At 45.1% G+C, this 27,894-nt stretch overlaps 1 protein-coding gene across 1 annotated transcript in view; it reads right to left on the bottom strand.

Annotated features, from left to right (window-relative positions):
• Positions 1-27,894, bottom strand: part of CCDC38 (coiled-coil domain containing 38) — a 1,141,020-nt gene that overhangs the window by 1,104,128 nt on the left and 8,998 nt on the right. Inside the window, exons 2-3 of the mRNA XM_085653370.1 lie at positions 2,871-2,977; positions 2,023-2,206 (exon numbers count right to left, since the gene is read on the bottom strand). Of these exons, the coding sequence (XP_085509496.1) occupies positions 2,023-2,206; positions 2,871-2,977 (291 nt within the window). The remainder of the gene's footprint in view (positions 1-2,022; positions 2,207-2,870; positions 2,978-27,894) is intronic.

Genomic DNA, 27,894 nt, shown 5'->3' with positions numbered 1-27,894 from the left:
CGAGTACAATAGTACCTTGTTGATGTCCACATACACATTTAAAGTAGGGCTTTATTTTGTGTGGCAGTAGCGGCTGCTACCGGACCTGAGTGGTAGGGCGGGGGTTGGGGGGACGATAAAAACACTTACCTGAAAACGGCTAGCCGCCGCCTCTCCTCCATCCTCTTTTTCCTGTCTCCGGTCCAGCAGCAGGAAGTATCAGGAAGCACCCTGAACCAATCATAATGCACCGTTGTGATTGGGCCGAGCTCCGTGGTTCAGCGCTCAGACGGGAAATGGGAGGCTGGGCATGTTCCTCACCAGGCTGTGAATTACAGCCTGGTGGGGAAGATGCAAAATGCCAGCCAAGCAGGTGTGCGCAAACCACTTCTCCCCCTGTTCTGGCCAGCCCAGCACTGACTGCAATAGGAAACATAAATTATAATAATTATATGTTTTCATTTTATTTTTGAGCAGTGGTGCGACGCACCTCCGCCTTAGCGGAGGAGCCACCTTTGGTGTGTGGAATATACAAGGGAGGGTGAGGATCTACTGCACATACATATTTGAATGGACCTTTGTGAATTGCAATTAGAGGTACACTATGGTGTTATGTTTCGCATCTATCACACATCTGAGCACATGGTTTTATGAATGGGTCCCACAAGTTAATTAAGGACAACAACCGTTCTGTCCAGTAATACATTCCTGGCCATTAGATAGCCATATTTGCGCATTCATGGTCGATGGTACAGATAGCACAGGTTGAACTGCAAAGAGGCACAAATAAAAAAAAATCCAGTTACTTAAAAATGCATATGTCTCATAATCTCAAGATTGCCGTGCTTTCAACGTGCACACTGGGTATTTAATGAGCATATTCGGTCCACAACCAGAAGAAGCCATTCAAATTTAAAAATTCTTATATTTGGAAGTAGAGCATCCTTCAGAAAATAATTACTAATTTACAGAAACATTTGTTTATTGGAAATAGCCATACCCTTTCCAGTATACTTAAATGAATGGGAGAAGGAGTGCTTCTATAGTATGGATTATTCTATGTGGGAATTTCTTTTGGTGAAGTGGAACTCTGCTAAGGCTAGAATAAATATAGTCTTCCAAATAGATGTTGTTAAACATGCGATTTGGTTCTTTTGCTTTTCTATATTTGGCAGTCACATCCTTGGATAATTAATTTTACGTAAGATGTTCGACGTAGTACAAGAGGCAACAGAGTCATCCCTTTCCAAGGATCGCTCAGTAATTATTCAAAGGGATCAAGTAGATGAGGTTTGTCTGCTTGTGGCCATCAGAGCCCCAATTTAAACATTTTGAAAAAAGCACATCAATCATATTAGTAAGGTTTCATAAGCTTCAGCATATGTATGTTATGTTTTGCAGTTGAGAAAATATGAAACTTCATTAAGTGAAATGAGCAAAACTGTTTGCAAGTAGTTCGTATCAGGTCATTTTCGTCATGTTCCTACAACCTCTAAAGCTGGGGTCTACTACATGGTAAACAACTATAAAGAAAATCATTCCCAAGGAGGGTACTTAACCAGCTCCTTTATGTTAAGTTTGGAGTGCTTGTAAATTTACCTTAAACTGCCCCCGAAAAAAAAAAAGTTTACCATCTACATATCTCTTTTCTGTTATTATCATCTGAAAGCAACTTGATTTTAACTTTTTGGTTCCAGAATTAAATTAGATTGGTTGAGGAGGGGAAGTGGATATCTTTCATAGATAAAATGTCAATCCAGTTCTACTTCAAAATAATTTAGTAAAACTAATGTGAGAAAGAATTTGCTTCAAAAGAACTAACAGCAACACTTGATGAAAATCTAGATTTCAAATGCCTTTAAACGACAGTGCACTATCGTTATACTTTGCAAACCTGAGTCGAATGTGATTTCGGTGACTTACTTGTAGCTTCTTCCATGCTTACACTCAGTAACACCAGGCTGAATGCCAATGTAGACCAAAATCATATGTATTTGATGTGCATGTAAATAACTGGTTTAACATAAGAAACTCTATACTCACTATGGACATTACAAATAGCAAAGGTAGTATCACATTTCAGTGCTTCTTCTGCTATTTTCTTGAGATCCAATTCTTTAAGATCATCTTCCTTTGAATATTTTCGATTAGAATATGCATGGGATTGTGCTCTAGATGCAAATGTGGTCTTTTCAGATATGGACAATTTGTGCTGCTGGCATCGCTCCTGTACAGGTGGAAATATTGAAAATAGGGTGAATAAAACCATAACAAATATGCTGATCAGCATTGAAGCTTTAGAAATTGTTTCACACGGCCGCTTCTTAATTGCTAGTGCTGTGTCATCAAAAAATGTTGTGTGTCCATTATATCATAATTCCCAGCTACACTAAACAGTTTTTGCTGACCGCTGACCTTATTGGTAGTGGTTGGGGCTACAAAAAATGCAAAACAATATAAACAGAACCTAATGTATTTGGATATGTTACTACAGCATAAATGGTATTGTCACTAATGACGAAGTCAAACTTATTCCCATTCGTGTGTGTTGGGGCCATTATAAAGCAATATGCGTGGTCATGCGGCCAGCCTAAAATGTCTTAACATTGTACACTTGTAGCATCTTACGTCGCAAAAATTACTTAATTGCTTTAAATCACTTGCATCAGGCAGAAATGATGTCAGCAGTGCAGGCAGGTCAACGAACCTACACATGCACCACCCTCACTGACAAATTGTGTTAGCCACATAGTTTAATCCAGACTCAAACATACACAATTAGGTAACACTGTGTTGCAGCTAATTACACAGCTTTTGAAACAGTCCCAAAAGATAAGTCGTGACTATTACATAGCAATACGGCATTAAAGCAGGTATTTATCAGCACCAACCTCCTTAGCTTCCTTTGTTGCCTTGCTCCTGAAAAGAAATATATCGGTGTCCATATATTTAAAGGGGTTTTTTGTATCGTCATCTTCGTCCTTTTCCTTGTCTTTATCTAGCAAGAGAAAATAGAAACATCTGATAGCACTCCCGTAATGTCACTTCGATTTGCTACAGAGTAAACAAATTAAAATCAATAAAAGAACAGATTCGAATTTCTCCTAAGGCGCTTCACTTCCCAAAATGTTTAAATATATTCCAACTTTTCCCACACTTGGTCATTTCGGCTGCTGGAACAACGGGCCAAATGGAATCTCAGTCCTTTTAATAAAGGACAGGCTTGTAACTAACAGTCACTGCAGGTATAGTCTTTTTCCAACCATTAATGCACCATGTGCAAAAACTAGCCGAATAAACGTATATAATGAATTTACCTAAAAACAGTGAATGGTAAATTAGATTGAGACTACATTATGAAGATGCTTAGATTTTGATTATCTGGGCAAGAAATAGAAAGAGGTGCTGCATATTCCCATCTGACTACACCTGTGCATGTCAATATAACTCCAGCTACAATACAGCTTCTGAAAAGAGGAGGTGGCTAATAAAAATGGTACGTGTCTGAATCTATGGTTAAAGAAGCAACGCTGATGGTTAATGAAGGGAGAAAGCATGAGGAGTTCTCATCAATTTGACCATCGACAGCCATATAATGGTAAATTTGGCTTTTCCAGCTTTTTGAGTAACTTATAATACTCGGTTTTCCAGATAACGCTTTGAAATTCTGTGTCTGAGCTCCCGACCACGCACCCACAACACTTGAGTACATATCACCAAGCTATCTTCCTCCAATTTCCCCTTTACATGAGTACAAATGAAAGAATACATTTAACTTTGTGTGTCCTTCAGACACACAGAGCTGGTACATTTGGGGACCAGGCTCACCAAAGCTGTGCTCACTCGGTCTCATGTACATGGAATAGAGAAAAATTGAATTATTGGGCCTTGAGTACAGTGATGGGTCTTCTTTCGTTCCACCCATGCAGCATTGGCATTTCCACATTTACGATCAACCAGAGGGTTGTCCCGTATATGGCCTACAGCCCTGGGTAAGTAAACAGCTGGTGAAGTGCGGAAGCATGGAACAATGTCAAACATTGGGTGCTACTTCTCGTGCGGCCAATTCTGGAAACCACCATTATCCTGAATCACTGAGTGTGACTATCCTTAAATCTCTTCCAGTCCAAGACTGTCACATTCTCAGAGGCAATGATGAGAGAGGGATACACATCACATTTTTACCCTATTTTTAGTTGCACTCATTTCCATTTTTGATTATTTTTTGCCCCAGATTTCTGCTTTCTTTTTCAGTAGCAGGATTCTTCTTGGAATACCTCTTCTTGAAAACCTTATGCTGGCCTGTCTCTAAACCCTGAATTCAGGGTGGTACCTTACTTGTCAAGTTCTGTATCATCTCTAATCTTAACTCAAGAAGTACCAATGTGTTTTGCTCTTTCTGGCTTTGTCTCCTAACTAAGACCTTCTTAATGAGATAATGATCACTTTCCATGGGTATAGATTATGACTCTTTGCACACCAAAATCTGTATCACATTTATTATACAAAATTAGTCCATTTAATGTATTCCTCCTATGGAGACCACACGATTCAATGTAGTATTTGGCTCTTCCATTGAACCTCAAATGCCACTAGCACGCACAGACGGAATTAGAAGCAGAACGTGGCCATGCCATACCTGTAAGACTACAATGAAAATGGAGTTTTGATGCTTAAAGCTTAGCAAATATTACAAACTATCACAGGGAATACATGGCACATGATTGGATGCTAGTGTGAGTAATAAAGACTACTCGGATAGTGATGAGGATGGCGTAGGGTGACTGACCCAATATATGAAACACATGGAGGATCAATGGAAGACACAAATGTGTATGGAACATTGTGATCTCTGTACAAGAAAGAAACTTTATAGACTAACTTTGTATAATAAATGTGATACAGATTTTGGTGAACAAACAGTAATACTGGATATTAGCTGGAACATTGTTGTGTTCCTGTTTCGAGTCCCTCTGGGTAACAGGTTCTCTCAATTGATTTGCACTCCGATATTGAAAATATAGATTTGGAAATCCATTAAATAAGTTACCATAGGAAAAGGTGTATGCGCTAATATCACCTTAGTTACCCATAACTGTTTAGTACTTTTAATGTTTATATTAAGTTAAGGATGGTGCTGTTAGGAGGAGTTGGTATTTCTTCAAGAAGTCAGAGAACCTCACAGTGCCCAGTCTTTGACAGATTGCAGTGCCAATAACTTCATAGATCTGGTTAAGCCATTGAGCCTACTCATGACATGTTACATGAATTACAACCACTTTGACTTGAGAAGTTTGTCCTAAAACAGACCCTGGAATTAAGGTCAACTGATATCCATGTAGTTGCTTTAGGGCCCCCTGTTTCTCTGGAGATCCTGTGAAAGTAAGAGCATGTTGGATTCCCTGATGATGTATTATGCTTTCCACCCTACACAGTTTATTCAAGGAATGGTGGGGTACCTCATAAGTTGTCTTAGAAGACCAGTCTTACCTTCGGCCACTCCTTTAGTTATAATATCAGATTACTGCTTAGATAATTAGGATACATTCTTACTTTCTTAAAGTTTGAACATCTTGATTTGGAGCATTCTGCTAAATAATTATTATTGACATATTTAGCAAGCTGGAATGGATAAACTGAACTATATGACTCATTTCTGCCAATTGGCATAAGAGACTACTTGGGTGGAGGGACATAAGATGACATTATTTCACTGCGAATTAAAGGAACATATTAAGGATAAATTAGTTTGTACTCATCCCTCTACATTGTTTTCTAAACTTATTGATACAGCTCTATTATTTGAGTACACTTTGATAGATTTTGAAAGGCCTAATGAAAGAAAAAAGCCTTCAGGCCTTTTGACCAGAACTCAGGCTTTTCGTACACCAGAAAGTCATGCAGATTCTTCACCCCAAAAGGAACCTATGCAGATTGGTATAGCAAGAAGCAATATGTCAGAAGATGGAAGAGAATGCCTATGAAAGGCAGCATTGTCGTTAAATTGTGATTATTCTGGATATATGCTTCATGCCTGTCCTATATTTCCTGAAACAGATTTCCGTACACATCAAACTCTAAGAAACAGAAGAGTTGAGGAGTAGGATATTAAGGATAATATCCTTGTATTGGATCTTCCCTGAGTAGTTCTAATAATCAATTATTCCTCTCACCAATTGCTTTCAGAGTTGAAGAGAGAAAGACTATTAATATTCCAGCATTGTTAGATAATGGGGTCTGTGGTATGTTTATCATGATCGACAACTTAAGAAAACATTTGTAAGACAGATAACAAGGTACCTGAGGTGGTACATACTTTTGAAGGTACACAATTTGCTTTGGAGTCAGTAAGGGAGGCTACACCCAAATGAAAGGTCTTGAATCTACACCATACTGAAGTGTTTTTATATAGTAGTGTCTCCCAATTATGCTGTGATATTTTGAAATCCTTTGGCTATAGAAGCACAATCCACATGTCAATTGGGCTACTAGGGCTCCACTAATAAAATCACAGCTTTGCGATATTCATTGTTTTGCTTCTTTAGATTACTGGTCACCTATTGAAGAAATGTCGTAACAAATTCAAATCAAATTGTGGCTAATGTCTCTTCTGCGCCACCTCACATCCCACATGTTTTGCTAAACCTGAGGTTTGCACACTTCCAACTCATAGGGAATATGAATTTGCCATACCAGGTGACCCATGTGCTATCATACTGTTTGCGCACATCTATTGCCTGTCTGAGAAAGAAGAGGATATTGAGGACCTGGGTTTCAGACTGAATGCCTCTGTTCTGTCCATGAACCTAAGAAAAGTATAAGTCAATCTTGAAAGTGTTTCTCCCACCAATATCAAAGAAACCCAATGTTTTCTTAGATTTCCAATTTTTATCTCAAATTCATTAAAGATTTTGTTAATTTAACAAGTGACATTAACCGTGTCTTAAGGATTCTGTTGGGATGCTAGAACTGAAAAAGCATATAATATGCTCAAAGTAATGTTTATACAGGCTCCAAATAAGTGTCATCCTGATACTTTAAAGAAGTTAATCATTGTAGAGACTGATGTTTATGAAAGGGCAATGGGGCCATTTTGCCACAATTACAAGGCAATAATACTCTTTTAGCTATTTTGTGTTTTGTGAGAAAGTGAAAAGAACAATTCAGTCCTATAAAGAGAGTTGTTAACTGAAGAAGGCTTGTATCGAATACTGACACTTATTATGGATACTAGAGAACACTTTGAAATTCAGACTGATGACAGGAGCTTACTTTGTTTACGAACTTTACAATACAAGAACAGTCATCAAGCCAAATGGCCATTTGTCTTGCACAGTAAGTCATTCTAATCTATATCTCTTGTACAATCAATCTTTTGGATGATGCATTATCTCATCATTATCTATTCTTCATTTACATATGATCAACCTTTGATTGCTGCTCATTGAGTGGTTGGAATAGTACACTCTTACAGGGGGCAAAGTAACTCAAGAACAATTGGATCCCAAGGAATAACAGGACCTTTATTTTGAGACTCCACTCACCTGAAATAGCTATTTGTATTTCAGTCATCAAGCTATTATGATTACTACTAAGAAAATACAACATGCTGTGATGGGTATCTATTATGATTCTGACATGTTTGGCCATAGAAGAGTAAAGAACAATGCTAGATCTTGTTCTGAAATCTCTTTAGTGGCCTATACTCCATTCTGATGTTCAAGAATATGTAACTTCTGGCCCACTAGTGCTCAAGCAAATTGTTACATTCTAAATCTTTCATATATCTGCAGCATCTACCAGAGCCAGCTGAACTTTGGCATGTGACATCTACTGACTTTATAATGGATCTTCCATCCAAAGAAGGATTTCCAGTTATATGGGATACGGTAGACACTTTTTTTTTTTTAAATGGCAAATTTTCCTCTTTGTCTAAACTAACTAGAGCTGAAGAAATGGCACTATGTTTTCTGTTTTGTGTTCATGCTAACTAGATAAATGTCTCATTCATAAATATTTCTTTAACTACTTCTGTGTCAAGGACGTAACGGGTACTTCCATGGCTTTAGCGCTGGTGCGCCATGGACGTATCCGTTACGTCCTCGGCACACCACCGCATAATCCCCCTTCTGTTTTGAGCAGAGGGATTACCTTTCTTTTTTGGGGGGTGGGGGGGGGAGGGGCGGGGCGGGGGGCTCGGGAGGTGGAAAAGAGCTTCCCCAACCTCCGGAGGCATTTTCTTTCCATATGTAATGACAATCGCATGAGTGCTGACGTCATTACATATGAAACTGAAACTTAAATGAGCCGATCGGCTCATTTCAGTGCTTCGGTGCTCGTAGGGCTATCTCAATCCCAAACACTGAATCACACGAGAGAGGTATCGTTGGAAAGGGGAGAATCTCCCCTTTCCAATGGTACCCCTCCTTAGTGGATGCCTTCTTGGGGATAGCAGCAGGAGGGAGATCCCCAAACAGGGATACACCCACTAGACACCAGGGAGGAGGGAGCAGACCCTTGGGCAAAGGCTCTTGCACCGGGGGGGAGGGGGCAGGAAGCACACGAGACACCGGTTGTTTTTTTTTTTTTAATGCTTAGGGGTGGGGGTTGCTCCAAATGGGCTTCATAATGACCTCACCCCTTCCAAAAATTGGCACAGTCTTATTAGAAAGCCCACAATACACCAGGGAATCTTTCTTTGTTAAAATGTCGGGGTGGGGACTGCCCTAAATAGGCATTATCATGCCCCCAACCCTCCCCAAATTTTCCAGTTATTTTCCCCCCCGGAGGGCAGGGGGGCACCAGAGATATGTTTATGGGCATGTTAGTCAGTGGCGCCTTAGGCAAGGGTTGCTCCCCTTTTTTGTTGTGAACACATTTTAGCTGCTTCTGCCCCCCTTGGGGCAGATCAGCGATATTTTTTGGCCCACCTGCTCCCAAGGGGGGCAGAAAACCACTAGACACTATGGAAAGTTTCTGTGTGTGTGTGTAAACTGGAGTTCGGCTGACGGTCTGTGTTTACTGGCATTTGGCTGGCTGTGTGTGAACCTGCATGTTGCTGACGGTGTGTGTTGACTTGTGCTTAGCTGGCAGTGTGGGTGGACTAGAGCTTGGGTGGCAGTGTGCTTGGCTAGCAGTCTGCATGGATGGTACATGTCTGGTGGTGTGTGTGGACTGTCACTTGGCTCGCAATGTGCTTTGATGTTGCTTGGCTGGTGGTGTGCGTGGATGGCGCTTGGCTGGTGGTATGCATGGATGGCGCTTGGCTGGTGGTATGAATGGATGGCGCTTGGCTGGCGGTGTTGCTTGCGTGGTTCCACCAGCGTTTTATTACCCAGAATCCACTGCCAACCTCAAATTTAGCTAACAATTCACACTTTTCTCAAATTTCAGTGTGGAAAATGTGTCGGATCACTGCGCCGACACAAATTTACCACAACCCAGCATTTCCATCGGTCTCCTGAAAAAACATGATATCCCACTTGTGTGGGTGCCCAAAGCAGAGAACCTAAAAACTTATAGAAATTAAAAACTGAGGGGGGCTTGATAGGCCATCATGGCGGACGCAGCTTAGCTAAGCTCCGTCCACCCACGCATTCATCTGCTGTAAATCCGACTAAATCCTGCCCGGTACTGTTCTCCCAGCTCCGCCGTATGCCCTACCTGTTCTGGCGTGTGGAGATCGGGGCTATCCAACGATCTGGGACATCGCGGCAGCAAATTCACCGATCCCTGGCTAGACTGCGGTGCACCGCTCCCGCGAGTGCGAGCAGGCCGGGCGGCCGTCGGAGGGAGCCGCCCATCGAGTCCAGGGTGACGCTCCAGACCCCGGTGGTGGAGCTTCCCGTGCCAGTGGCGGGCTGCCTGAATTGAATACGGCGTGCAGGGATTGCCGCGACCCATCCCCCACAACATGGCAGCCGCCATTACGCCGATGTGGTGCCGAAGATGAGAAGGCGCCTGCTCGGTGATGCTGCCCTTCCTCGCACGCCGGCACCTGGAGCGAGATACTGAGGAGGTTAGCGCTGTGAACCTGGCACACCGGGGAGGGACGAGTGCGCTGTGCTGTGAGGCACGGCGCCCCCCTCCCCCACCGCCCGGCGAGTATCATTCTTTCGTGGCTGTGCTGCGGGGACGGCGCTACTTGGCTGTGGTGTGCCGCCTAGCTTCCTGCGGCAGGAGACATCCAGATTTTGCCGCCCCAAGAACCGGTGACCGTGGTGCTGCAGGCCGCTGCAGATGTCGACAGACACTGGCAAGAGTTTCTGGCCACGATGCCGGTTGGTCACTGGGGTCAGGTCGTGACCCGGACGGTGAGTGACCCCATCGTCTCCCTGGGCCCCCACCCTCCTCTGAGACCAGCGCTGTATCGGCCCGGTCTGGTCGGGACCGGCTAATTGCGGCGCCATCACGCTTGAGACTGCCCTCCTCCCTGGACTACTGTGTGGGTGGCCCTGTGGTTGCCCCGACTGCTGTGGGCTGGCTCACTTTGGCCCCCTTAATAAACGAGCAACACTGTGTGCACCCTGTGTTCGGCCTTGGGGGAGAGGCTTGTAGGCGCTGCGGCTCCCGACTCCTTCCGGTGACCATCTCGTCTGGGCTCTCCCTAGGCCCGGGGGGCTGGGGCCGGCACGTCGGTCGGCCATCCCGCTGCCAGATCCTGTTTCTCCTTGCTTGATCCTTTCAGGGCGCATGGTACTGTACCCTGGACTGCACCCCTTTGACGTCTACCGTCCTGGTTTCACCTACCCAGAGGGGCGGACTCCTTGCGTCCCCTACATTGCTTCGCGGCCAGGGCCGGACAGTCTAATGGGCAAGGGTGGACCGGGTGGTGCTTGCCCCAAGCAGGGCACCATAGAACAATACACTACGGCTGCCGGAGGTGCCGTTGGCGGTGATGGGGGTAGCTCGGCCCCTGGTAATGCGACCCTCCTTGCGGCAATCAACAATGCCCGGGACATGTTGGATGCCAAGATCGGTGACCTCCCTTCAGAAGAAAGTGAACAAACTAACGGTGGTCACGCAGGAACTGGCATCTAGGGTGGAGGATGCAGAGGGCCGCGCTAGAAGGAACAACCTGCGCTTCGAGGGCCTAGCCGAAGGTTGCGAAGGGTCTTCCATGACAAACTTTATCACCCAATGGCTCAAAGACATCCTTCCTGGTGATCTTCTATCCTCTGCCTTTGTTAATGAGAGGACACACAGGGGCCTGACGCAGAGACCCCCCCCAGGTGAGGCCCCGAGGCCTGTTATTGCAAAGATTAGGAACTACGCTGACCGAGATGCTATCCTGCGGTTCGCCAGAACACACAAAGATGTCTTTCTACATGAATCCCGCTCAATCTTGGTATTTCTGGACTACACGCGCCTAGTGCAGCGACAACGCCAATCCTTTATGGCCGCGAAGCGCAGACTCAGGAAGTTGAACATTCAATACATGCTGCCTTATCCGGCTTGGATGCGGGTAATCTACAACTCCAAGTCCTACTTCTTCGACACCCCCGAGGCGGTCTTCGCATGGTCAGATGAGCGTCCTCGGCTCCGGGCGATCTCTCCATCTGCCATTGACTCAGACTCCTCCCGTAGCTCTCGTACTCAGCGGCCGCGCCACAACAAGTCCCAGAAGCGGCGAGGGCCGGGATCTGACAGAATATCTCCGAGTCCTGAGCGTCCACCGTGATCAGTCCAGATTGCTCCACACGTCGACTGGTGAACTGTAAGACATTGTGTAGGGTTAACTGCATACCAATAATGTTCTTCTCCGGGTAGGCGTGGGTTCTTGACCACGGGCTGCTGGGCTGTGTCCACCTTGCACTCCCTGTTCTCTTGGTGTTCTGGGGTGGGGTGGGATATCTGGGGGCCCTCCGTTGGGGGTCCGCAGCTCTGTACACCGCGACAGATGCTCCTTATTTTTGGTGGTGTCGGGTGGGGGGGGAAGGATGCTTTATTGGTTGTGTTGGTTTATACAGTTTATTGGTTCTTATACCTGCAGACGGCGGGATATTTTTCATATAGTCTTTCATGCAGGTGTTTTAGCTCCATTCAGTATGTACCTCAACTCTTATGACACTGGGTGACGGAAACTCTCCCGGCGACCTAACAGTGGTATCTTGGAATGTCCGGGGGCTACTAAATAAGGTGAAATGGGGTGCAGTTCTACGCCAAGCAAAGAGGTATGGGGCGGATGTCCTGCTCCTTCAGGAAACTCATTTAATGGGGACAAAAGCTCCATGCCTCACCCGCTTCGGCTTCTGTCACATATATCATGCAGGGTTTATGAGGGGCTCCAGGGGGCTGGCGGTACTCATCCATCGCCTGGTTTCAGTTCAAATATATTGCACATAGGGCGTATCCCTGAGGACGGTTCCTGTTTGTCACGGGTACAGTATGTAGTGAACAGTTCACTATTGGTAGCATTTATGCCCCTCCACCATTAGGTGCCACATTTATTGACAACTTATTGGGGATCTGGAGTTCCCTTCTGGTGGGATTGGCCCTGATGGGAGGAGACTGGAACAATACCATGGGGCCCTTGGACCGACAGCGCGTCCTCGATTCACCGCCGCCCTTGGGCCCTACCAAATTGTTTACTCTGGCGTCTACGATGGACTGGGCTGACATTTGGCGGGAGTTTCACCCTACTGAGCGTGCATACACATATCTCTTGGCGGTCCATGGGTCACAGTCCCGCCTGGACTATTTTCTTGTTCCCCGGGTCTTTCTACACAGATTCTCGGCAATACAACATAGACTTCGCTGTCTCTCTGATCATTCCCCGGGTACAATGCAATTCCACACATGCTCCTCCAGGTCCCCATTCCGCTGGCGAATGTTCCCGTGGCACCTCCGCTGTCCGGCCTATCAGGATATGCTCAACACTTCAATCGTTACGTATTTAGCTGACAATGGCCCATCTGCCCCTTCGAACACTGTCCTCTGGGGAAGCCCTCAAGCCGACGGTCCGGGACTGTGAAATAAGCTATCGCCCACACGAGAAATGTGCACGGCGCGAATAACTTGACGCACTAGAAACACGCCAGGCGTCCCTCTCTTCCCAACTCAGTGCCAATCCCTGCCCCATCATTCACCGTAATTTAGTCCTCGCGCAGCAAGAACTGCGCCAATACCTATTGGGCGAGGCCAAAGAGAACTGGGAGGCATCACAACATCGGATCTATCAATGGGGGGATAAGTCCAGTAAAATGCTCCACAGACTGTGCCAAGCAGACGGCGCCCCTGCGTTACACCCACTATTCGTGGTATTGACTGGTCCTTATATACGTCGCCAGAGGGGGTAGCCGACGCCTTTGCGATACATTTTACGTCCCTCTATGCCAGTCAGGAGCAAATCTCGTAGACTCGCCAACTCCGTGCGGGACCGTCTAGAGACTCCAATAACGCTAGAAGAACTGACTGGTGCCCTCAGCACGCTCCGACCAGGTCGCGCCCCGGGCCCTAATGGTTTCCCCATGGAATTCCTCCGATCCCATATGCCTCTTCTTGGGCCCCCATTATTGGCTACCATTCTAGATGCTTCAGACCAGGCACGGTTACCAAGCGACTGGCATCACGCGGAGGTAGTGCTCTTTCTCAAACCGGGCCGACCACCTCTGGACCCATCTTCTGATCGCCCAATTTCCCTTATAAATTTTGAACCCAAATTGTTAGGGAAAGTTTTGGCTGACCGTCTTAGGGGGTGCATTACCGATTTGATACATCCCGATCAGTCGGGATTCATGCCACAGCAGGCTACTAGACATAATAACAGGAGAGTCCATAATGCCATCGCCATCGCCGCGGCCCCCACTCTTGGTCGCCCAGCGGCCCTCCTATTAGCCGATATCGACAAAGCATTCAACTCGTTAAGCTGGGTCTTGCTTTGGCGGTAGAGCCCCTGGCGGCTTGGGTCAGAAGTGACCCGGTGCTCAGAGGATTTGATTGGTCCCGTTCAAGATCTGATCGCATAGCATTATATGCGGATGATGTTCTATTTTTTAGGACTGACCAGTGGTACTCTGGACCCCGGATATTGGAAATTCTCAGAGTATTTGGGAGCACCACCGGCCTTCACACCAATCCAGCCAAATCTATCCTCTGTCTAGAGCCTGTCTAGAGCCACAGATGGTTTCAAGTATCTGGGGATTTTCGTTTCCCCATGTCCCAAGATCTCTTGGATTCATAATATCACCCCACTGCTAACCAGTCTCAAAAATGAAACGGCAATATGGTCTGCTCTCCCGTTATCCCTTTATGGACGCTCAGCTATCTTCAAAATGGTTTCCCTGCCTCGAATTCTATATCGCCTCCAAAATTTCCCTTATCCTATCTCTCGTGCGTGATTTACTCAGGTAAACGCAATACAAAATAAATTCCTTTGGGGCGGTGGAGCTGTTCGAGTGGCGCTCCGCACTTGTGCGCAATCTACGTATTGTGGGGGGAATGCAGCCGCTGATATTTATTCCTACTACGTCGCTTCTCACATCCTTGTAATTAATGAGCTATGGTATAATTCCCCTACTGACCCCGCATACGCCGTAGAACATGCCGCAATGGAGCACATCCCCCTTCTCCATTTATTATACAGTTACACAAAGCTGGACCACTTACCACCAGCTGGCAGGGTAGTCATACAATTATGGAGGGCAACGACCAGACTGATGGGTTGGAAAGGGCGACTGACTCGATAGACCCCCTGTGGCAAGGTACGTACCTCAGGACTGCTAGCACACTGAGCGGGTTCCGGGGATGGGACTTGGTAGGGATATCGACCCTTGGCGATGTGTGGAGGGGCACCTCTCTTAAATCATTTCAGCAACTACAGACTGCGTTCAGCCTTCACAAATCACAATTTTTTCAATTTCTACAGCTCCGACACGCACTCACCCCCCCAGATCAGAAACGTGGAGTCCCTCCCGGAGTTTCAGCCCTTAGAGGGACGCCTGCTGATGGGAGACCTTGGACTGCAGAAAATTAGACAAATATACCAAACTTTGACAACACACTCCCACCACGCTTGATAAGACCCGGCTGGCCTGGCTGGCTGATATTCCAGAATTTACTGATGATGACTGGGCAGAGGCGATTGCCTGCCCCAGGGGCTCGGCGGTCTCTACGCGTTATCGGCTCATTCAATTCAAATACCTACATAGAGTTTATTACACAAGAGTACGACTGTGGCGAACGGGAGTTATTCAATCACCAGTATGTTTGAGGTGTGGCAGGGATGAGTGGTCCTTTTTCCATACGGTATGGGCTTGCACTGCCTTACAGGCTTGCACTGCCTTACAGCCCTTTTGGAATAGAGTTCAGTCATGTCTTAGTGAGGTATTGGGGTGGGTGCTCCCATCGGACCCGCGACTGCTTCTGTTGCATTCTACTGATGACATTGGGGGGAACCGATACAAGCAACATCTACTGTTCCTCGCCCTTACTATCGCCAAACGTGACATTGCACAGAGATGGAAGGCATCCTCTCCTCCGATTATCAGTAAATGGAAGACCGAATTAGATAGGTGTATGGGAGCTGAAATTGCTGTGTTCGAAGCCAGGGGCTGCCCACAGAAACATCGCAAGATATGGTCGTGGTGGGAGACATATCGTGGGATCGACTTACCCCCTCCACCTGAGGAGGACATCTGAGCGGGATCCACCATCCTCTGTCTAGGGTCCCCCTAGTTCTTACTGCTTGCCTGTTCTACTATTTCACTGGACTGAGCTTTCATATCTGCTGTATTCTGTGCTGTATCCCGACACTTGCCCACTGTCTGCATATTGTTTCAATTTTTATTTCACCTGCATGTTCCGCAGGGACTGTTTGTTTTTATGGAAATGGTTATTGATCTGCATATTGTCCGACAGCTTCAACAAGCTAATACAAGATCACTGCTTGTTGTCTTGCAAAATGACCAAATAAAAGGGGGAACCAAAGTGGGTCCAGAAGGGCAGTTTTTTTTCATACGTTTTTAGGTTAACACTGCTTTGGGCACCCACACCAGTGATGCATCATTTTTATCGAGAGACTGAGGGAAATGCTGGGTGGTGGGAAATTTGTGCCGGCGCGGGGATCTCACAACCTTAGTTTTAGCTAAATTTGAGGCTTGCATGAGATTCTGTGTAAGAAAACATTGGAGGATCCACACAAGCCACACATCCCTGGACTCCTCTGGGTGTCTAGTTTTCAGAAATGTCTGGGTTTGGTAGGTTTCCCTAGATAGCCGCCGAGTCCCGGACCAAAAACGCAGGTGCACCCTATCTGTGACAAAACAACCTGTTTTTGCAAGTGTGATGTGTCCCCTTTGTGTTTTGGGCTGTTTCCTGTCACGGGCACTATGCCTACCCACAAAAGTGAGGTACTATTTTTACCGGCAGACTTGGGGAAATGCTGGGTGGGTGGAAGTTTGTAGTTCCCCGCAGATTCCAGAACTTTCCATCACATAACTGTGAGGAAAATGTTTTTTTTTTCTCAAAGTGTGAGGTTTGCAAGGGATTTTAGGTAACAGAACCTGGTGAAAGTCACCCCATCCTGGATTCCCCTGGGTGTCTAGTTTTTAAAAATGTACAGGTTTGCTAAGTTTCCCTAGGTGCTGGCTGAGCTAGGGCCCAAAATTCACAGTTAGGCACATTGCAAAAAAAGGTCAGTTTTCACTGGAAAAATGTGAAGCGTCCATGTTGCGTTTTGGGCAATAACCTGTCGCAGACACTAGGCCTACCCACACAAGTGAGGTACCATTTTTAATCGGGAGACTTAGCGAAACACAGAATAGAAGAACAAGTGTTATTACTATTTGTCTTTCTATGCATTTATGCCTTCCAAATGTAAAACAGTGTGTAAAAAAGAAGTCACTTTGAACAATACCCTCTAATTCAAATGTTAATATGGGTATCCACAAATTCAGAGATGCATAAATAACCACTGCTTCTAAACTCCATATCTTGTTCCAATTTCGGAAATACATAGGTTTTCTTGATACCGATTTTTCACTCATAGCTGTATTCAGAATTTTGTCTACTTATCAGAAATGTATAATTTTCCGGCATTCATTACTGGTTTCACACCCATTTCTACCACTAGCTGGAGGGAGGTTGAAAGCACAAAAAATAGGAAACATAGACTATGTCCCAGTAAATTGCCAAAACTGTGTAGAATATTTTGGTTTTCCGACAAAAGTCTGCTTGTTCCTGAAAGCTGGGAAGATGGAGATTTTAGCACCACAACTCCTTTGTTGATGCCATTTACTGGAAAGAAAGCAGACACTTTTTTCTGGAGCACTTTTAACTCAGTTTTCCCAAATGTAGCTTTATTTTCCCTAATTTCGCAGTCCTCTCCAGGGGAATCAACAAACCCCTGGGACTTTTGGAATCCTGAGGATCTTGGAAGAAAAGGGCGCAAATTTGGCATGGATACCTTATGTGGACAAAACATTATGGGGGCATAAGCGCGAACTACCCAAAATAGTCAAAAAGGGACTGGCATGGGGGGGGGGGAGGGCAGCAAAGGGGTTAACTTTGAGCCTTATTTCGACAGGAGTCTGAGTTCTCAAGATAAAGGTTTGTATATAAAGTTCAGATTTGGTATTTTGCCGCTGGAATCCTTCACATGTTAATGGGGTAAGAGTAGAGCTCCATTTTCTCATTTTCCGTTGTCCCAAGAGACATATGAACACTTCCTTTACTTTTGTCCAATTTATGCTCTGCCTCGATGAAGGTGGATTATTCCAGTATGCAAGTTTATGGGCACAGAAGATTACTGGGAAGCTTGCAGATTCTTAGATGTGACACTAAGGAGCATATTGTGTTTGCTTTCTGCAGGTTTTTATTTTGGCCATGGAGATTCCAATCAAGCAAATTAACATAGAGGGCTAAGAGCATATCCTAAAAGAGGAATGGGTTTATAATGTGAGCTCTCACCCACAAGTTGCATCTGCACTTCATTTATTCCTGTTGCTAGCAAAACCAATTCTAAAATACTTATGTTTACATTGTTTTTAACAAAGCCTTTTTGAACTGTGCGTTGCATTTTCAATGTGGTTAAATGTTTTAATTATTCATGTATGTGTGTGTTACTTTTATGATTTTTAAAAGTGGAAATAAAGCATTATTATTATACATAAATCATTTGCGATAGAGAAAACAAATATATTTCACACTTTTGGAGAGCTTTTTTCAAAGCACTAGAAAAAGAATAAGCTCTTTCTTCTGGTTATCATTCCCGGTACAATGGGTAAATAGAGTGATCTAGTCGGAGTTTGAAACAGTATTGTCATTGCTATGACTACGAAAAGGACTGGGCTTATTGGCCAATTGCTTATTTTTCTTATACCAAATCGACTCATAGTGCCACAATGGTGTAACCAGTTACCAGTTTTGTGATTGTATGGTATTCATCCAAATGTTTTTTCTTTTCTGTCTTGCATCGATTCTTTGGTTCCGGAAGATAACAATTATGTGAATTGTAGGAAAGTAGGATCTACTTTCATTGTTACCCCCACTTTTTGCTAATGAGGACTCCAGTCACTTTGCTTTTTCCCTAAACTGACCGTGGTAAGTTCTTTTGTACACTCATAATTGGCTACTGGTGTACCCTTGTAAGTCCATAGTATATGGTACTAAGGTACCCAGGGCGTAGGTACACCATGTGTCTCACATGGGCAGCAGCATGAATTGAGCCACCCATGGGAATCCAGTCAAACTGTGACTACAGGCCTGCCATTGCAGCCTGTGTGAGTTGTTGCTTGCACCTCTTACACCAGATATAAGTTTCCATATATCCGAGGTCACTGCACCTAAAACCTATTTGTCACCCCTATGGCAGGCTCTTCAGTTCTGAGGGCTGGGTGCTTGGTTATAAGTGTGAGTGTGCCCCTTCATGAACAGGACACCCCTACAAACCCCAGATTTGATTCTCCAGGCTTTGTATGTGCGGTCAGCCATTTTAATACATATAGTGGACATCAGTCATTACAAGATGTCAAACTATATATTGGCTACACCAAACCTAGTCATGTTTAGTATCAAGCATGTTGGAATCATACCAGTGTTGATAGTATGATCCCATGTACTGTGGGGCTCCCTTGGGGTACCCACTTGTACTCCCAGTAACAGTCTTTCAGGGTCTGCCAGCAAAATAGTGCTGCTGCCGACCACAGACACGATTCTGCCCTCCTGCTGCTGAGCCAAGCCCGAGCAGGGGAAGGTGGAACAATAGGTTTCCTGTCAAAGGAAGGTGTGACCATCTCGCAGACAGGACTTACTGTGTTGGCTGGGGTGGGGGCGCTTGCCAGCAGCACCAGACTGCTTCGAAGGGCACATTTGGTGCCCTCCTTGCATAATCGAGTTTAAGCCAGTTCAGGGAGCCTGTGGCTCCCACTCTGGTGCGAAACTGGACAAAGGACATGGGCGTATCCTCCCCTCTGTCCAGCCCCTCCTCTGGGATAGACCTGAGTTGTTCCAACCCTTCCCTTAGGCCACTTAAGGATTTACCTGTGGGTGGGTCCTCAGATTCGCTGTGGGACAAGATTCAAGCCTGAGACGTCGCTAGTCAACTGTCTGGACACTTGGACTTCCTTGGACTTCGACTGGAACCAAAACTGCATCAAGGAAGACTCCTCCTGCTCCTGGTCTTGCTGTTCTTCAAGTCCTTCTTGTCGTCTGGGTCTGTGCCTCTGCCAGGTTCTTCAACAGACCTGTGGGCATCAAGGACATCCTTGGAGATAAGGAGTCACTCTCCAGCATCTGCAGGCGTCACTCTCCGGCATCTGCAAGCACCGCAATGGAGCTGATCGGTCTGCTGCTCCGGTCGTCCCACGGACTTCCCCAGGCTCAGCAGCACAGGTGGTGGTTCTGCAACTCCCTCGAGGCCTGAACTGTCCTCTCTGCAATTGTGGGGCTAGTATCCCTTGTCAGAGCCGCTGGATCGGAACCCCTGTGCAACGCGTCGACTTGCCTTTGCCAAGACTTGTTGGCTCTGCACTCTGGAGATCTTCAGGCTACAAGCAGTTCTAGCCACCAGCATCTCCTCCTTCCAAGCTCAGCATCCTTACCGCATCCTCTGCACCATGGCCTTCATTCTTGGTGAGTTGCTCAATGTCCTCTTGCGACTCCAGTGCCTCTGGCCTGTCGGTCCTCCTGAGGGGCTTCTAGTGCTTCAATGGGCTCCCCTGCTTGCTAGGGGCTTGCTCAGACTCTCCTGCTGTCGGCAAGTCCCTTGGACATTGCTGTTCCCAATGCTGCTCCTTCCGCGTTCTCCATGCCAGTTGCAGCCACCACGGCTTGTTGGTGCGCCCGCCAGACGCCAACAACCTAGTCACAGACATCAGATGTGGGACAGCTTCTTCATGACTCTTGGTCTTCTTCAGAGTGCCTAGTCCTCACAGGTGCAGCAACAAGGTCACCGTTGACTCTTCTGAACCTCCTGACATCAGTGGGTATTGTGTCTTCCTGCCTCCTGGTCACGCCCGAGTGGTCTAGACTCTGTCCCCTCTGCTTGCAGGGCCTTCACTTCCAGAATCCTTGGATTCCATTGGACTTCTTCTCCATCTTCTCCAGAGGCATTTTCTTCCAAGTCTTCCATTGTCGTCTATGGAGGTTTCTAACGTTTCTTCAACTCTATACACCTGGCCTTCCTTGGTGTGGGTAACCAGGTTCCCAGGGCATCCACAGGTGGGGTGGCTCTCTAACCTTCTGTCCTCCAAGGGAATTCTTCGGGGTCCTCTGGGAAGCATCCTTCTTCTACAAGCGACTTCTCCATTGACTTCCATTGGTCACACTGATGTGTTCCCACTCTGGCCACACACTCCGCAGGGTTACTTGGTACTTACCTTGGGTGGTTCCTTGTGTCCCCGTATTCTCTTCTCCAAGTCTTGTCTTTCTTTGCAGTTCGTATTCCACTTTCTTATTTCTTAGTATATGGTTTGGTCTCACCCTGGAAACCAATGTATTCTGTGCTACTTACCTGATTGCATCTGAAGATTCTGTGTGTATTGTGTTGATATCTCGGGTAGGAGATATACCTATGTTTTAGTGAGTGTTGTGTAATAAGTAGAAGTATTTTTATATAAACACTTTTTGGTTCTTTTTCAATTAACCTACACTATAAGATTAAACTGGTAAAACCAGCTGCTTAACACTCCTTCAAGATAAGCCTGAAGGCTACTCTCCACAGCTACCACTTTGAGAGCTTTCAATGGTTATCAAAGACTATTAAAATCACCATAAGGGTTGCCTGGATTAGTGCAGGGTGCACCACTTGAATAAGTGTGTACCATATACTAAGCCAGCCTCCTACTTGATTCATCTGCAGAAATAAAGACAATTAGTCTCAGACAGTCTGAATCATTCTAAGGACAAGATAAAAAGATATGCAGACAAGTCTCACTGGACTTCATCTTCTTTTGTTCGTGGTGTTAGGGCTTGGTTACTTTCTGGGTTTTTTTCTGTTCACATTTTACCAGTCACGGTTTGTCCACAATGTTTTGGTCCTTTTCTCTTTATACATTAGGTTTATGCAATACATTTTCACTTGAAAATTCCATGCAATATTCGACTTCCACCTGTTTTTCATCCGTCACAATTGAAACCATATGTTTATGATCCAGATTATCATCACAACCAACACTAGTGCAAGGCTAACTGCAACATGAGATTTAAGAACTCTATCTTTCTTCAATCTATCGAGGTGGTCTTCAATTTGTGATACTTCAGAAAGATTATCAAACTATTGAATGCTCTTGGAAAGCTGTTTCTTTAATCCATGTCCCCTTGATGGTTTGGTGTATGTTACAGTGGCATTTTGATAAACCTGGAGCTTTAAGAGGAGAGCATGCTGTTATATCTGGGGACCAAAGGCAACGGTGTGCTCACTTGGTCACACACACAACATGTAGAGAGGAGCCATGGCCTTCACGGCTGCAGTCAACTGGAGAGATGATCCACGTGTTATTCACAGCACCAGTCTAAAGAAATGACTGGAAAACTGCAGAAGCACGGAGGAGTGGTAAAAGTCAAGCATGTGGCTCTTCTTCTCACACAGGCCAATTCTGGAAAACCACCACTCCCATGAAGCAGACCAGCCTTAGAAGGCTCTGTTGAGAGAAGGACGTATTTCTTAAACATATTCATAAATAACGTTACCACATATTCAAGCAAAGTTGTTAATGCTTTTTATTTTGCTTTAGAGAGCATTTGCTACTGTGCTTCATGTGCACATCATCTATATTGATAAATATTTTTGTTGCTATGTTAATATAGGTACCTGCATGAGTAGCCAAAACAAGCAATTTTAGAGTAACCCCAAGGATATGTCTCTTTGTCTATGGTCAGCTTCAGTAGACAGTCCTTGATACATCAGATTATTTTACAACCGTGCATAAAGATCTTCAAGAAAACCTGTAGCTGTATGTTCATATTCTTTGCAAATGGCCCCTTGAGTACACTATATAGCCCAGTGGGTTAAACATCACCTCAACCTTACTTGGAGAACTAGGTTAGCTCGCTTTACTTGCTCGCTCAGTTCCATTCAATACATCAATTGATGGGGCAGATGAGCACAAAAGGAGGTACAAAAGTAAATTAAAGAAATACATGAGTCAGGTGAAAACTGAAGTTGGAGAATGGAGCTATTTATTAAGTGGATTCTTAGAATGTGCGTTACCAAATCGCAATCACTCACAGTGAAGGGAGCAAATGGTTGAACTTGGCTGACCTATTGACCCAAACTGTATGCTGTGGTGGGCGGAAACAAAATGTGAATGATAGTTTATCCAACTAATGTACTAAGACTGTCAAACAAAAGCACGTACTAATCAAATACCTTATAATAAAACAATCTACATCAATTGATCTATCATTCAGTATTTATGAAGCCCGGCTTATCATCCCGAGGGTATCCAGGTACTGAGGTATAGTGAGCCTTAGCCGAAGAGCCATCCGGAAGTCAGCGAGTGAAGGGGATGTGCGGAGGTGGAGCGGAAGGTCGTTCCAGGACTTGGCGGCGAGGTAGGGGAAGGAATGACCTCCATTGCTGCTCCTCTGGATGCGGGAGATGTGTGGGAGGGAGGTGGATCAGAGTTGATGTAGTGGGTCTGGCATTGTGGAGGGCCTTGTAGGCCTGAGTTCGCAGCTTGAACTGGCATCTTTTCTGAATGGGGACCCAGTGGAGGTTTCTGAGGTGAGGGGTAATGCTGGTCCGTTTAGGGAGCTCGAGGATGAGTCTGGCTGCGGTCTTCTGTATGGTCTATAGTCGTCTGAGGTGATCAGCTCTGGTTCTGGCATAGAGTGCGTTTACGTAACCCAGTCGGCTGCTGACGAGGGCTTGAGTCAACATTTTCCTGGTGCTGATGGAGATTTACCTGAAAATGTTATGAAGCACATGGAGGGTATGGAAGCAGGAGGTGGCTACTGTGTTGACCTGGCGCTTGATGGAGATATCACTGTCCAGGATGATGCCATGGGTGCGGTCATTGTTGGTGGGCATAGGTGAGGGTCCGAGTGTAGTGGGCCACCATGTGTCATCCCATGGGAGGTGTTCGTTCCTAAGAGAACTTCTGTCTTGTCCGTGTTCAGCTTCAGGCAGTTGGCTCACATCCAGTCCACATCGTTGGTCATGGCGTTCTGGAAGTTAAACCTGGTGGTGGCGGTGTCTTCCATGGTAAGGCTGCGATGGTGATGTGGACGATGCAGTTGTCTTTCCCGGTGAGTTTGATGGTGTGGCTAAATTTTATTCTGTCGCTGGCTGTCAAGATTGGGTCCAGTGTGTGTCCTACGCAGTGTGTGGGGCTGGTGACCAGTTGTGAGTCCAAAGTTGCTCATGCTTTCCAGAGGGATGGCGGAGTCGGTGTCATTGGGGTCATCAAGGTTGAAGTTGAGTTTGCCGAGGAATATGTAGCGCTTGGAGTCATTTGCTAGGGGCCGATAAGATTGGAGATGGTGTCGCGAGAAGATGTTGGGGGCAGGTGTCTGATGGTTGTGTTTGCATCAATTTGGATTTGGAAGAAGAGGTGTTTCATGATTGATGAGATGTCGTCTGTGGGGGTGGTGCATTGGAGGGTCTCCTTGTGGATGATGACAATGCTTCTGTTTATCATTTAGTAGTGGGGGGGGTTTGCAGCCACGATGTTGGGTGCTGATGAAAGTGGCACTCAGGTCTAAGTGAGTAACATCACATCAGGTGTGGAGATGAGGTGGTGATGGTTTCCCAAATTGTCGTGGTATACTTGCAGAGGGATCGGGTGTTGAGCAGTATGCACTGGAGCTGTTCCGAAGGGTTGGAGATTTGTTGAGTAGGCACAGCGAGGGTTTCGGTGTTGCAGGAGAACCGGCAGCGGTGGCAGGCGAAGGGTCCTTCCGTGTATCTCGGGGAGGAAATGGAGCAGTTATTGTCACGGGCTCTGGGGGCCAGGGCTCAGAGCTCGGAGGTGGAGTAGCGATGGATGGCAGGAGAGCCAGGGTTTCTGACACTGGGCGCAATTAAGGCATGGACGGGAGCAGACTGGCTTGCCTCTGGGGCACCTTGGGCATACATACATATACGTTTCAAAATGAGGCCTTTATGGAAATGTACCCTGACCATAGCATCCACTATGATCTTCTGCACATATATGCCTCATACATTGATATCCTCTTAACACAGGGTGTAAGCATTATCTACAGACGCATTCATCCCACAATGAGATCTTTTACTGACACAAACAGTGCAATAAGGCTTTAAAGGGCTTCATAAACAATATTATAAGATCTATTATTGACATAAATGAGGTAAATGAAAGGCATGGCAAACACTGCATCAAAGTTCCTTCCGAGCAAAAGGCCTGTACTTCTGTTGACAAATGTACACAATGATCAGAAGTGAAATGACCCCGGAATGCTATAGTATTGCTGAAATTCATGTTATGTTATGTTATGTTATGTTATGTTAGGAACTTTTATATTGCGCACAGCTGCCCCAGCTAAGGGGCGTCCTGGCGCATGACCGGTAAGACACAACTAACACTGAAATTGGAAGTAAAAGAGGGGGCCGCAAAAGGAGGGAACAAAATTTAAAACAAGAGGGTTTTTATAGCCTCATTGGTCTGATATAATGCATGAATCACAGCTTTCCTGTGTCAGGAATTAAAGCAAGGTCTCACAGACCTAATGACCATAGATTGAATGAGTTTCATGTGGCTTCAGTAGCTTAATGGAGAAGGCACTGATTGTTAACATCGGGGTTGCTAGTAGGAAAAGCAGAATAGGTGTATATGGCTTCTGCACCTATTTTCAATTGTTTATTACAAATGCATCTACCTACTACCTTTTTTACATAAAATATTTAAGCTCATCAAATGTTTGCTTAAGAACGAAAGAAGGTCGGGCCGACGAGGAGCAAAAAAATTGGCAATTTAAAAGAGACTGCCGCAAATGAAAAGTATTGCGAGCACTGCTTCCATACTCCCTTCTGGCAAAACGCCTACGCGCCCCGATCAGACCACTAATGTAAACAGTGAAGAGTAATGAAACAATATCAGAAAGCAATGAAGTGGAGGAAGGCTCAGCTTTATGTAGTTGGTGTGCTTTAATAAATAAAGCAGTAGCTCATTAACATAGATCTCAAAGGTTTGAGTCCCAGAATGATCCTGGACCTATTTTCTTTCAAACACCTCACCCAAACTATAACTTTTAATACTATTTTCCGTGTACATTCAAGCCATAATTTTATTTACAGCGCTTTCAATATTTGTAAGAAAGAATGAGGACGGGACAGAAAAGAATCGCAGGACTGCAGTGTGGAAGACGGGACAAAAAGATATGAAAAAAGATGTTAGAGATGAGAAGCTGGCGAACTACAGTGAGCCATAGACAGGAAGAACTTGGGTCAGAGAGGCTGCTGGGACTGTGTTTAGTCATGGAGAGTTCATAAAGTAAAGAAACATAAAACAGAAGTTGGAGAAGAGAACAATTTTTTGGTTGGAGGCTCAGAATGTGTGAGCAAAATACAATCACTTATAGTTAAGGGAGCAAATAGTTGAAATGGGCTGACCCATTGAACCAAACTGTATGCTGCAGTGTACGAAAACACAATGTCAATAAAAGTTTATCCAACGAATAGACCAAGACTGTTAACCAAAAGCACGTACTATGTATCTATATATATGAATATTTGAAAACCAATAGTCTGAAGAGACTGCTAAACCTATCTCAAAGTCGAGACCGAAAAACAAAAAAACTTGTTTATTCAAAATATGAGGTTATTTAGTAGGTCTAGTAGCAAGATATGGCAAGCTCAGGGAGGCATGTGATGAGCATCCATTCACTGAGCACCTTATACAAGTAAGGTCCTGGCCAATCGCCCACTTTCCCCTCTCTGATCATCCGGAATGCCGGTTTCATATGTGCATCAGATTTGGCGAGTGAATCAAGAAAACATTGCCGGAAAAATGTACAGATTATCATATCAATTGGCATCTCTACAATTATGTTTCCAGGAGGAAAGACTTTGGACTTCATTTAGAGTTTGAAGGACAGGACACTCTGCCGCAAACATGGCGGGTGCACCGTGTTCATCCTCTCTATCTACAGAAAGCCTGACCATCATGTTTCTACTGTCTGACCCTGCTGGTGGAAACCTTACACCAATGGCTCAATTAACTAGGGGTCGTCGGAGAAAGCACATCAGACTGTTCTCCCTATTTAAGGTAGACAATTTGATGTACTTTGTTTTTCTCTTTGTGACCATCAGGAAAAAGCCTGCTGCCACTGAACAGAAAAAAAAGAAAAAAACACAACCACCCTGGTAGAAAATTCCCAGGCTGTAAAGGACATACATTTTTTGGTTTTCAAAAAGAAACTCCCACTTTGGGAGTTTATTTTAAAAATAAAAGTCCATATGAAAAATGGCAGCTCTTCAGCAAGCTTACAGCGCAAAGCACACAAAGAGCTATTGCGGCTGTGGCTCCTCTGGAGGTACAGAGATTTCTGCCAGTCTGGCAGGGTTCTCTAAATATGGAGGTGTCAGGGTGACATAAATAATGACCTCTGCCACACTGGCAGAGGGTACCCGCTTAACAGTAAATGAGGCACTTTGACTGCAGGTCGAGTAGCAAATGTTGCTGTCTTTACCAAGAGCGTGTATGAAGCCACTGGCAGAGTTGTCATCTACGTTACTTCTTCAACCTACCCTAATAAACCTAATAAACCTCTTTCAGTTTCCACAGCGATGATAAAATATGTAAGCCAGTCAGAGAAGAAGTTTCAAATGTCAATGTCAATTTTCACTCAATGGGTCTTAGGTCAAAAATAAGGCAGCCCAAATCTTTAGTAGTAGTTGACTTCTTCATCAGGATGGCAAAAATGATACACCTCGATCTGCAAGGGTTCATACTGGAAATGGTACACGGCCACAAATCAAAAGATGAATGATAAGGATACTAGCAAAAGTCAATATGCTATCCTTGAAGAATTACCTCAGTGAAAAGCTGCGGTAGAGGCTTAGCTTGGGCAAAAGTAGAGTGAAATATCTCTATTGCTTGAGGTGCAACAGAATGAAATACAGAATTGTGACAGCCACAATAATATAGGAACAAATAAAAGTGAACAGGTGTTCCATAAAGAAACTTCCCTTCTTAAAATAAGTCAAATATAGGGTCATCGATCAAGGGTCTCTAAATCGGGAGCATAGAAGATGTCAGCATGATCAGACTTCTGTAGAAATCTTGGAAAAAGGAAATAAGTGTTTTGCGTAAAGCCTCAAACTATCAAGAATAAGGCAAGCAGAGAGATCTGTACCTCTAAGTGTAAAGGGAATCTGCATGACTCTAACTGTGAGAATACCAACTTAAAAGTAAAAGAAGATGCAGAAAATATCTTATCTTTCTTCACACCACAAGGGACTAATCAGAACATTCCTTAAGTGCATCCACTACATAGGTCTGAATTTACAACGCA

Source organism: Triturus cristatus, chromosome 4_1 (assembly GCF_964204655.1).
Source record: "Triturus cristatus chromosome 4_1, aTriCri1.1, whole genome shotgun sequence".
In the NCBI taxonomy this organism is placed as follows: Eukaryota; Metazoa; Chordata; class Amphibia; order Caudata; family Salamandridae; genus Triturus; species Triturus cristatus.
The sequence above is the reverse complement of the archived record's forward strand: the minus strand, read 5'-3'. Positions and strand labels throughout refer to the sequence as shown.